At 59.4% G+C, this 11,201-nt stretch overlaps 2 protein-coding genes across 2 annotated transcripts; both read left to right on the forward strand.

Annotated features, from left to right (window-relative positions):
- The first annotated feature begins 701 nt into the window (after positions 1 to 701).
- Positions 702 to 4,071, forward strand: POLR1H (RNA polymerase I subunit H). Its single transcript, XM_074971432.1, has 5 exons — positions 702 to 805; positions 1,195 to 1,330; positions 1,609 to 1,709; positions 1,910 to 2,019; positions 3,525 to 4,071. The coding sequence occupies exons 2-5, from the start codon at positions 1,201 to 1,203 to the stop codon at positions 3,547 to 3,549; spliced, it is 366 nt and encodes a 121-aa protein (XP_074827533.1). The 5' UTR covers positions 702 to 805; positions 1,195 to 1,200; the 3' UTR covers positions 3,550 to 4,071.
- Positions 4,072 to 6,511: 2,440 nt separating this feature from the next.
- Positions 6,512 to 10,778, forward strand: PPP1R11 (protein phosphatase 1 regulatory inhibitor subunit 11). Its single transcript, XM_074971429.1, has 3 exons — positions 6,512 to 6,642; positions 9,009 to 9,117; positions 10,078 to 10,778. The coding sequence occupies exons 1-3, from the start codon at positions 6,556 to 6,558 to the stop codon at positions 10,290 to 10,292; spliced, it is 411 nt and encodes a 136-aa protein (XP_074827530.1). The 5' UTR covers positions 6,512 to 6,555; the 3' UTR covers positions 10,293 to 10,778.
- The last annotated feature ends 423 nt before the right edge of the window (positions 10,779 to 11,201 follow it).

Below are 11,201 nucleotides of genomic sequence, written 5' to 3' on the forward strand. Positions count from 1 at the left end.
GTGATCATCAAGTTGGGCCATTTCCAGCACAAATCCAGGTTTTCTCACCCTCCGCCCCCCCCACACACACAAACTCACTCTCCTGCTGCTAATAGCCCATCCAAAGTGACCACTCTCTTCACAATGTGTATGATAATCAAGGTGGGCCATTTCCTGCACAAATCCAGCTTCTCTCACCCCCTCACCCCCCTCCAAAAACCACACACACAAACTCACTCTCCTGCTGGTAATAGCCTATCCAAAGTGACCACTCTCCTTACAACGTGCATGAAAATCAAGGTGGGCCATTTCCAGCACAAATACAGGTTTTCTCTCCCCCCCCCCTTTCCAAAAAACACACACACACAAACTCACTCTCCTGCTGGTAATAGCTAGTAATAGTGACCACTTTGGATAACCTGGGAACCACCGGCTCGGCTGGCAGGGGGCTGCGGGTCGGGAGTGAGGGGCACCGGGAGAGCGGGGGGGGGAGGGGCTGGGCTGGCAGGGGGCTGCGGGTCGGGAGTGAGGGGCACCGGGAGAGCGGGGGGGGGGGCTGGGCTGGCAGGGGGCTGCGGGTCGGGAGTGAGGGGCACCGGGAGAGCGGGGGGGGGAGGGGCTGGGCTGGCAGGGGGCTGCGGGTCGGGAGTGAGGGGCACGGGGGGGGGAGGGCAGGGGCTGGACTGGTGACACTCTGCCTCCCGCTTCCGCTCTACTCCTCTGGAGGACTAGAAGACGCTCTATCCCCCGCCGGGCCGCAGTTGTCTGCTCCGAACGCTCGCACACGTGGGGGGCCGGAGTGGAGGAGAAGCCGCGCAGCTGTGGGGTGAGGGGGGCACAAGGAGACTTGATTAAGGGACAGGGATCAGCCCTTTTTAAGGAGGCACCGTGGGTGGGAATAATCAGGGGTGGATGATTTATTGAGGAGTCCCCTGGAGGGCTGAGGGGGCACGGATGGGGGGGCGGGGGCAGGGTTGGGGTGAGAGGGGGCTGGGTGGGAGGAGGGTTGCGGGTGTGGTTATGGGAGGCACTGGGGCACCGGGGGGGGTAGGAGTTATGGGTACTGGGGGTTGTAAATTGATGGAAGTAAAGATGCCCCCCACCCGTCCCGGTGCCGGAGGGGCTTGGGGGCCTGGCTGAGACCTGTGGTAGCTCAGAGCAGCGCTGGTCAGGGTGCCGCTGGCCACCCAGCTAATCCGATGGCTTTTCTCGCAGGCAACCATGGAGCTGGGCACCTCCTGCTTCCAGTCGGACCTGGACTTCTGCCCGGAGTGTGGGACCATCCTGCCCCTGCCAGGCGTCCAGGACAAGGTGACGTGCGTGCGCTGCTCCTTCTCCATTGACGTACGAGGTGAGGGTGGCAGCATCGCACCCCACACACATACTGGCATGTATCTAGGGGGGCTGAATTCCCCTCTGTCCACTAGTGAAATCCCTCGGGGAAAGGACGGGGGGGCCAGTGGGTTAGAGCAGGGCAGGCTGGAAGTCAGGACTCCTGGGTTCTGTCCCCAGCTCTGGGAGGGGAGTGGGGTCCAGTGCTGGCCCTCTGAGAGACAAGTCTCTGAAGTGCATTAGTTCCTCTGTCTGACGCTCACATCCCTCAATAACGCTCTTCCTCTCCCTGCACAGATTTCGAAGGGAAGGTGGTCCAGTCGTGTGTCGAGTTCAACCGGCTGGGCTCTGTGGCTCTGATGATCATGGACGACGGGCAGGAGGTCAAGGGACCCATGGTGAGTGGGGATTTCTGTGGGTGGGCGGGAAGGAAAACACACGTCAAGAGTCTCCTAACATCCTGCAGCAGGAAGTCCCACCGGTACATTATCACCTGACCTTGACTTATTTCCCTTTTATCCCAGTGGAGGAGTTTTTTGCGGGAGTGGGAGGGAATCTTCATTCCATGGATTTGACTCTGCCTTGGTGATCCTTTCAGATCGACAGGAAGTGCCCCCAGTGTGGTCACGAGGGCATGGTCTATCACACCCGGCAGATGAGATCAGCGGACGAAGGACAGACCGTCTTCTACACCTGTGGCCAGTGCAAGTAAGGCGCCGTCCCTTCCCTACTGCCCTCGTGAGAGGGGAAAGACAGGAAAGTTACTGCCTACAGGGGAAGAGACCCGTCCCCAGGTGACCTAGATCTCAGCTGTATTTCCTCATCAGCTAAACCGATCCAGGTTGTTCCCTTAAAATGAGACCTCACGGTTAGCCCAACCCCCCCAAAAAACCAAAGGGAACACCCAGAAAAATAATAGTCAGCTGTGGTTTCTTGTTGTACAAGGTGTACACAATGTGCTCCCAAGCATTTCAGCTAGTCATATTTATAGGATGATTTTATACGTTACAAAACTCTTCACTAAAATCCAACCCACCCGTTTGTCCCAGTTCCTTTTGTTCTGTACCTTTCCTTATCTTTGTTGTGGATACTGGCATTCCAGGTACTGGTCCGTGAAGGGGCCTCCCTGGCTTGCACACAAGGCGTGTATCTTGCGTTTAGCATCAGCAGATTGGAAAATCTAGGTGGCGTTACTGCAGGATATTGTGGGATGTAGCTTAGATGTTTCCCAGAGTGCTGTTCACTCATGCTAAGCCAGGCCTTGGTATAATGTGGTGCACGCTCACCTAACATCTGTGCGTTGGCTGACGTCGGACTGGGTGCGTACGGGGCAACCGAGATTTACTGATTAAAAACCAAAGTGGCCTAAGAACTTGGACGGAGGCTTCTTGTGTGGTCTGGATTTCTTCACGAAGTGCAGAGGGAAATGCAAGAACTCCCCCACACAGCCCTGCCTAGCTGAATCCCACCTCTGTGCAGGGTTCTTCGCCCTGTCCTGGCTAAGGCTTCCCTCTGGCAGACACGCCCTTCACGCTCCAACCTTCCTAGCTGGCTGCTGCTCCCTGCAGCCTTTCCACCCCTGGGAGCTTGGGGGAGTCTTTGGACTTGTCTACACTTGAAACGCCTACGCTGCGGGAGGGGTTCTCCCATTGGCGCGGGGAATCCACCTCCCGGAGAGGCGGTAGCTAGTTGAAGGGAAGAATTCGTCCATCAGTGAAGCGCTGTCTACGCTGGGACTTAGGTCGGCTTAACCATGCTGCTCAGGGGGGATATTTTTCACACCTCTGGGTGACGTAGCTGAGTAGATCTAATTTTCCAGTGTGGGGCAGTTCGTGCATTCCTGCTGCCCACCTTTGAGTCTCTCCTGGCTTCCTTCCTGCAGTGGCCCTTCTTAGCCACATGCCCTGCCTGTAGTGTGACGTAACTCATCAACCTAAGTGGAGAAAAGGAATAAAGTGGGTCGGGATGGGGCTGGCATCCTCTATCTCCTCTTAAATGGAACCCCCGGTCACGCCCAAAGAGCAGCTTATGGGGGATCTCCATCCCCAGAGGGATTAGGGATACTGGAGGGGAGGAAAGCTTTCCCACAGCAGGTGTGTGGTCTCCCTGTGACTTTAGCAGCATCCTGCAGGAGGCAGTTCCACAGATCAAAAAAGAAATAAAAAAGTAAAAGCTTCTGCAAAGGATTGACGCTTGGCTTTTGTTGTGCACAGGTTCCAGGAGAAGGAAGACTCATGAATGGAGCAGCACGGGGGCAGGGGGCCATGGACAAGAGAAGACTAGGTGTAACACCCACCCCTCTTTTACCCAGAACAACTTGCCTCACCTCCTAACAAGATCCTTTTCTTGGCTCAGGCCCGGGTCGACCTATGGGCCGACAGCCACCACCACCCAGCGTTCACTGCCACTGGTGTCTGCAGCACAATGAAGCAAAGGAGGGGCCTGAACACAACCCCAGCCCTGCGGAGGTGACTCCCAAGGGTGTAACCATTGGGGATACCCCATCCCCCGTCCACACCCCCTAGGGGAACCCCAAGTCATGTGCCCCAGGGGATGTAGATCCATTTGTGGAGAACTCAAGACTATTTAAGACTGCTCTGGCAGTTCCGGATGCCGGACCCCAGCTGCTGCGTTCTCCGGGGAGAGCCTGTTGGTGTATTGTGCTTTGGGGGGGACGACAAGGGGGGTTTTCTCCCCTCTTTCAGGATCATGGGCTCTGGAGGACAGACCAGCTGGGGAGTCCTGGGTGCATATTTCCAGCCAAGGCAACAACCCCCTCCTCCTAGGAGAAGTAAATAAAACCCTATTTTGTACATGAACCATGCGTGTGTCACTCTCCTCCTGGGTCTAGAATCACAGATATAGGGGCCCCGTTGTGCCGGGCGCTGCCCAGACACACAGGGAGAGACAGTCCCTGCCCCAGCTGAGATCAGGGCCCCGTTGTGCCAGGCGCTGCCCAGACACACGGGGAGAGACAGTCCCTGCCCCAGCTGAGATCAGGGCCCCGTTGTGCCGGGTGCTGCACAGACACACAGGGAGAGACAGTCCCTGCCCCAAATAGCAGCCAAAGGGGGGGGGGGGGGGGAGGCGGCACAGAAAAGTAAAAGGACTTGCCTAAGGTCCCACATAGAGTCAGGGGCAGAGGCGTGAATTGAACCCAGGTGTCCTGAGTTCCCTGTTAAAACATTGACTGCACCTTCCTGCTTCCCCCAATGCCACCCCCTGTCCCTGGTGCTGAGGCTGGCAGAGCCTGGCCCTTCAGGACTGGCCCCCCACTCAGTCCTTCCTCCCGCCACCCCGTCCGTTCAGGACTGTCTAGAAAGGGCTGGAGACGGTGGGCAACAGCTGCCTCTCCCGCCCATATGCTGGCTGGGGGCACCCGTTCCCTCCACGCTGCTCCACATCAGAGATCCTCAGGGATTCCCCCCCAGCCCTCCCCCATTCACACTCCCTCACATGGCTCCCCACTTTCCTCTCCACACCCCTTGCCCCCACTTTTCCCCTCAGCCCCCCATGGCCTTCCCCTCCTGTAACCCCTCTTCACTTAACTCCCCCCCACAGCTCCCCATTTTCCATCTCCCTGTTCCCACTGAAACTCCCCATCCCCCCAAATATCCCCTTCCCCCTCCTCAGCCCCCCCTTTTGTCCCACACAGGCCTTGTTCCACCTCACAGCTGCCAAGTGCACCCCTCTCCTCCATCTCTCCTCCTTCTGCCCCTTCCCCAGCCTTTCCCCACATGATCACACCTCTCAGCCCATGGTCTTCCACTGCATCGGACCCCACTTTTTCCCTCCCCGTGACCGCCCCAGAGCCTCCCTTCCCCACATAGTCCTACTTAGCCACGCCCCCTGTATCTCCCCCTCTGAGCCTGCCCACTTCTCCCTTTTGCTCCCGCAAGACCCCCAACTGTATGCCCCTCCCCTTATGCCCACCACTCAGTCCTCCCCTCAGAATCCCGCTCTCTCTATGATCCATCTGTGTTCCCCCTACTGTATCTCCCATACTGCCCCCTCATGAATTCCTCCTTTCCCTGTGGCTGCCCCACTGAGCCCCCCCCATGGCCTCTCAAGCCCTGCCCCCAGCTGTATTTACACTTCCCCCATGCCCCTCAGTCACTGTCCTCTCACAACTCCTATAGAGCCCCACCCTTTTCGCTCTCTCCACTGTCCCTCTTTCCCCCCTAGCTTCCCCCATGGCTGCCCCACTCAGTTCCTCCCCCCCCAGCTGTATCCCCTTGCCCCCCCCTCAAGCTTGGTGCCCCCTCACTAAGCCCCCCTTTCCCCAAGTGCCCCCCCACAGAGGCCTGGCCCCATTGAGTCCCTCTTCCCTTTTTGATCCGCCATGGCCTCCCCACTCAGTACCTGCCCCCCAACTGCATCCCCCTTCCTCCCGTGCCCATCTCAGTCTTTTCCCCCCCACTGAGCCCCCCCCTTTCCACATGTCCCCCCCACTCAGCCCTGGTCCCTCCATTGGGCCCACAGTCTCACTGACCCCCCCCCCCCGGTATCCCTCTTCCCCCCCCTCATGTGCTCCCAATGGTTCCACTGAGCCCCCCACTTCCCCTATGCCACCCACATGTGCCCCTATAGTGCCACTGACCCCCACAGTGTGTTTCCCTTCCCCTACACCGCACAGACCCACTGAGCCCCCTACTGCATTCCCCTGTGCCCCCAAGTGTCCCCCATAGTCCCACTGAGCCCCCCCACTGCATCCCCCTTCCCCTGTGCCCCCACGTGTCCCCCATAATCCCACAGAGCCCCCCACTGCATCCCCTTTCCCCTGTACCCCGCACATGTGCCCCCCATAGTCCCACTGACACCCCCCCTTGCTGACCCATCACGTGACAGCTCAGGCTGCCACCCCGGGGGGCCTCCCACCAGCCCCTCCCTGCCTTGGACATGACTCAGGCTAGAATTCTCTCCCGCCCCCTTTTTCTGGCCGCGCATGCGCGCCGCGCCCCCGTACGGCGGAAGCGCGGCGCGGAGAATTCCCTTCCAGAGGCGGAGGAGCGGGGGCGGGGGACAGTGTTCCGGGAACTCGCACCCGGAAGCGGGAAGTCGCGGGCCGCTGGCCGGAAGTGGCGCGCGGCTGGGGGTGGGAGCCCGGCGGTCGCTCGCCGCGGGCTGCTGGGAGAGCCGGGGCAGCCGCAGCAGCAGCCGGCGGGAGCGAGGCAGGGGCGGTGCGTGGCGCAGACTCTTCCCCCCGGCAACCGGGGCCGCGGCGGGCGGGGGCCGGGCAGCGCCATGGCGGAGGCGACGGCGACGGCGACAGCGGCGGCCGGTGGGGGGGCCCCCAGCACCACCGTCACCGAGACCGTGACCGTCGAGCCGGTGAGCGGGGCCGGGATCGGGGCCCGGGGGGCGGGGGTCAATATAAAATCCCCGGATTTGGGGGGGGGGCTACAATAATTGGGGGCGGGCAGTTAATGAAAGATCCCAGGATTGGGGGGTCGGGGGGGCTGGTTAATGAAAGATCCCAGGATTTTGGGATGGGGGGGTTGGTTAATGTAAGATCCCAGGATTGGGGGGGCAGGGGGGGCTGGTTAATGAAAGATCCCAGGATTTTGGGATGGGGGGGCTGGTTAATGTAAGATCCCAGGATTGGGGAGGCGGGGGGGCTGGTTAATGAAAGATCCCAGGTTTTGGGGTTGCAAATTTCGCAGAAGTTAATATAAAATCCCACGGGTTTGGGGCAGGTTTATAAAAAAAAAAAAATTGGGGTGGGGATGTAAAATCCCAGGGATTGGGGTGTTTGTATATATTTGGGGAGGTTAATATAAAACCCCAGAGATTTGGTGGGGGGCAATATAAAATACTGGGGTTTGGAAGGGTTTATAACATGGGGGGAGGGTAAATATAAAACCTCAGGGATTTGAGGCTTTTGTAAATTTGGGTTTTTTAAAAATGTAAAATCCCCGGATTTGGGGTTTGTTTGGGTTTTTTTTTTTTTTTTTGGTAATTTTAGGGTTATGAAATCTCAGGGATTTGGGGGGTTATAAATTTTGGGGAGGATTTAATAAATAAATCCCAAGTATTTGGGGGTTTTATAAATATTTTTGGAAAGCTTAACATAAAAAACTGAAGGTTTTGTAAAGGGGGGGAATAACACAAAAAACACAGGAATTTTTTTTTTTTAAATAATAATAAAGTAAAATCCTGAAGGCTTGAAAAGTGGGGGTTGCCTGTCCATTTGTTTTAATTTTGGGGAGTGGGGTGATTGTAAAATCACAGCAATTTGAGAGATGAAACATTTGTGGGGCTAATAGAAAATCATGGGGATTTAGAGGTTCTATAAATTTGGGGGGGTTAACACACAATCACCGGGCTGTGTGCGTTTTATTTACATTTGGGGGTGCTTAGTATAAAATCATGGGGATGAGTGGCTTTTTTTTTTTTTTTTTTTAGTTTTGGGGATTTCATATAAAATCACATGGATATGGGGGTTTATTTTGGAGGTTAAAATCATGGGAAATTGGGTGTTTTAATTTGAGGGTTTTTTAAAAGATAGAATCAGAGGGATGTGGGGTTTTTTATATTTTATTTTGGGGGGTTAAATATTAAATCACAAGAACGTGGGGAGACTTAATATAAAATCATGGGGATTTGGGCTTGGAGACTTTGCAAGTCTGTGGGATCACGGGGTGGGGAGACCGTGGAGGGAAAATGAGGATTTGAGGGGAAACCACGCATTTTCGTGTGGCTTGGATTTTCACCATTAAAATCAAATCTGGTTTTGATTAAGCAGCCCCCCGGTTCTCTCTTTTAGATGCCAGGTGTTAACTAGCAGTGGGGAGCGTTAGTTAAAAAATTCATTCAGAGGCTCCCAAACTGGCCCCCTGTCCCCACCCGCATGTGCCCCCGCTGGGCGCTTCCGTGAGCTCTGTACCCATCGTGGGCGCCACGGTATTGGTTGTCACAGCGACCATGATGCCAGGGAAGCCACGGTAACTGCAGGGTGTGGGAGTCACAGCAACGGTTGCTGTGAAAGGGGGGTTGGCGGTTGCCACGGCAACCATCCCAGCAACAAGAGGGCGTGGTACCCAGGGTGACACGGCCATCGTTACGGCGACTGCAGAAAGTGGGAGTGGGGCAACCATCCTAGTAGGAATGGGGCGTGGTACCCATGGTGACGCTCGTGGTGGCCGTCACAGCGATGACTGTCTGTTGTAGCTATGGCAGCAGCAGCGGGGTGTGGCACTTGTGGTGCCCATCAGACAGCACAGGGCGAGGGACACAGGGAACATGTCTGTCCTGGCAGCCACGGAACATGGTAACCCTGGTGACCGCCACAGCTGGAACAGGGCACGGTAGCCACGGAAACAGCAGGGCGTGGGAGCCACGGTGCCCCCAAGGCGGCGGTGGAAGGGACACGCTGTGGAGCCGGGCAGCAGCCGGAGGCATTGTGAGAGGGTTTGCCTGACTGTCATAGAAGAGCGCCCCCTACTGTGCCCCTGTCCCGCTCCCTGCAGCACAGCGCCCCCTAGTGCCGCACTGGGGCCAGCTCCGCCTGCCAGGGGAGAGCGCCCCCTTACTGAGCTCCCCACCCCGTTCCCTGAAGCATAGCGCCCCCGGCTGTCCCAGGTCTCGCCGTACTAATCCAGCCAAGCCATCTGAGGTCTTTCTCCATGGGTCATCTGTGACCGGCCGTGGTCTGATCCCCCACTCTCGCTCCACCCCCCCCACCCCACGGCCCGCAGGAGAACCGCAGCCTGACCATCAAGCTGAGGAAGCGAAAACCAGATAAGAAGGTGGAATGGTCGAGCGACACTGTGGATAACGAGCACTTGGGCCGTAGGTCGTCCAAATGTGAGTAGTCGGCTCTCCCCTTCCGAGACTCCCCCCCGCCCCCCATCCAGGTACAGAGCCGTTCGCCACATCATTCAGAATGGGGAGCGTAGTGGGGGCTAGTGGTTAGAGCGGGGGAGGCTGGGAGTCAGGACTCCTCGGTTCTCCATCCCTCCGCTTCCTGATTCCACATGCTCAACGCCAAACTCTTCGCCTCAGCATTGCTGATGGATCCCACTCTCTGAGCCAGCCAGTCCCCGGCCCTGGGCCTGGATCGGAGCCCGCGTCCCCCAGAGGGGAAAGGCCCCATGCCCTCTCCTCACCCCCCTCCTGAGCCAGCCAGTCCCCACCCTGGGGCCCGATGGGAAGAGAAAGGCCCCATTCCGACTGATCCTCTCGAATCCCCCAAAGGCCAGAATTACACCGTCAGTGGCTCCTGCTAACGGGGTGACGACGTCCCCTCCCCGAGGAATGGAGCCCGCAACTTGCTGGGCTCAGCTGTTTTGCAGAGGGACATGGCCACCTGGGACTTAACGGGGGGGGGGGGGTGGCGCGGCTCAGGCGCGGGAGAGGTCAGTAAAGGACCCCCAGGTCTCCCGGCCTCCGCTCTGAGAGCCCCAGGCAAATGGTGGAGACACTGACAGCCTGGGCTGGCCCCCACCCCGCCCCCCAGGCCAGGCCACGGGGCTGGGTGCAGGCTGACAGCTGGGGGGCTTCTGACTCCCTCTGTCTCTCTCCACCTCCCCCCCTCCTGCCCCGGTATCACGCCCCTCGCTCTCCCCTCCCCCACCCCCTTGTTCCTCCCCTGTGTCCCCCCACATCCCCCTCTAACCTCCCCTCTCCCCATGGCCCTCCCCTTCTAATCCCCGTGCCCCCCCACATCCCCTTCTAACCCCCCCCCCGTGGCCCTCCTCACATCCCCTTCTAACCTCCCCTCCCCCCATCGCACCCACCCCCATGTAACCTCCCTGCCCCGCCCAGGCTGCTGCATCTACGAGAAGCCGCGGGCCTTCGGCGAGAGCTCCACAGAGAGCGAGGACGAGGAGGACGAGGGCTGCGGCAACGCCCACTGCATCCGGGGCCACAGGAAGGGGGAGCACGGGGGTCGGGGGGGCGGCAGCTCCGGGGGGGGCAAGGGCAGCCCCCGCAAGGCCGAGGCGCCGGGCCAGGACCACGCTGCAGCCATGCAGCACTGAGCCCCTCCACCCCGCCGGACTGACCGGGGGACGCGGGCCTGTCCGTCTGTCCGTGAGCCTGCTGGCCTGCGAGCTGCTGTCGTCGGCCGTCCCGCCCAGTGCCCCGGCGTGGAATGTACCGAGCCACGGGCCGGCTGCGTCTCTGTGCTTCTCCATTAAACGTCTGTGTCGGTGACCACGAGCGGCCGCGGCCTGCTGCTTTCTGCTGGGGGGGGCGGGCGCAGCTCTGCCGGTGCCCCCTGCTCCTGATGCGCTCCCCCCCCCCAGCTCTGCCGGTGCCCATCACTCCTGACCCACAGCCCCCAGCCAGCCCAGCCCTGGGCTCCACTCCCCCCGAGCTCTGCCGGTGCCCCTCACTCCTGACCCACAGCCCCCTGTCAGCCCTGCCCTTCCCTCCCCCAGCTCTGCTGGTGCCCCTCACTCCCGACCCACAGCCTCTCCCCTCCTTCCCCCAGCCCTGCCGGCGCCCCTCCCACCCGACCCACAGTCCTGCCCCTCCCTCCCCCAGCCCTGCTGTTGCCCCTCATTCCTGACCCACAGCCTCACCCCTCCCTCCCACAGCCCTGCCCGCGCCCCTCACTCCTGACCTGCAGCCCCCTGTCAGCCCCGCCCCTCCCTCCCCCAGCCCTGCCGGTGCCCCTCCCTCCCGACCCACAGCCCCGCCCCTCCCTCCCCCAGCCCCGCCAGTGCCCCACGCTCCCGACCCGCAGCTCCCTGCTAGCCCAGCCCTCAGTTTCTCTTCCCTCCCCACAGCTCTGCCAGTGCCCCTCAATCCTCACCTACTGCTATTCTCCCCCCCCCTCCATCACAGACACAGCTCTGCCAAGGCCCTGAAATAGAAGCTTTAATCACCCTTATTTTCCCTTTCATAGCTGCAAATGGTGTTGATCATAAAACGTTTACAGTGTC

This window comes from Natator depressus, chromosome 14 (assembly GCF_965152275.1).
Source record: "Natator depressus isolate rNatDep1 chromosome 14, rNatDep2.hap1, whole genome shotgun sequence".
NCBI classification, from domain to species: Eukaryota; Metazoa; Chordata; order Testudines; family Cheloniidae; genus Natator; species Natator depressus.

Excerpts from the sequence above, each read along its gene's own strand:
- PPP1R11 (XM_074971429.1), top strand. The coding sequence starts at position 6,556 with ATGGCGGAGGCGACGGCGACGGCGACAGCGGCGGCCGGTGGGGGGGCC. Across the intron at positions 6,643-9,008 it reads AGACCGTGACCGTCGAGCCG|GAGAACCGCAGCCTGACCAT; the intron begins GTGAGCGGGGCC and ends CACGGCCCGCAG. Across the intron at positions 9,118-10,077 it reads GGGCCGTAGGTCGTCCAAAT|GCTGCTGCATCTACGAGAAG; the intron begins GTGAGTAGTCGG and ends TGCCCCGCCCAG.
- POLR1H (XM_074971432.1), top strand. The coding sequence starts at position 1,201 with ATGGAGCTGGGCACCTCCTGCTTCCAGTCGGACCTGGACTTCTGCCCG. Across the intron at positions 1,331-1,608 it reads CTTCTCCATTGACGTACGAG|ATTTCGAAGGGAAGGTGGTC; the intron begins GTGAGGGTGGCA and ends CTCCCTGCACAG. Across the intron at positions 2,020-3,524 it reads TACACCTGTGGCCAGTGCAA|GTTCCAGGAGAAGGAAGACT; the intron begins GTAAGGCGCCGT and ends TGTTGTGCACAG.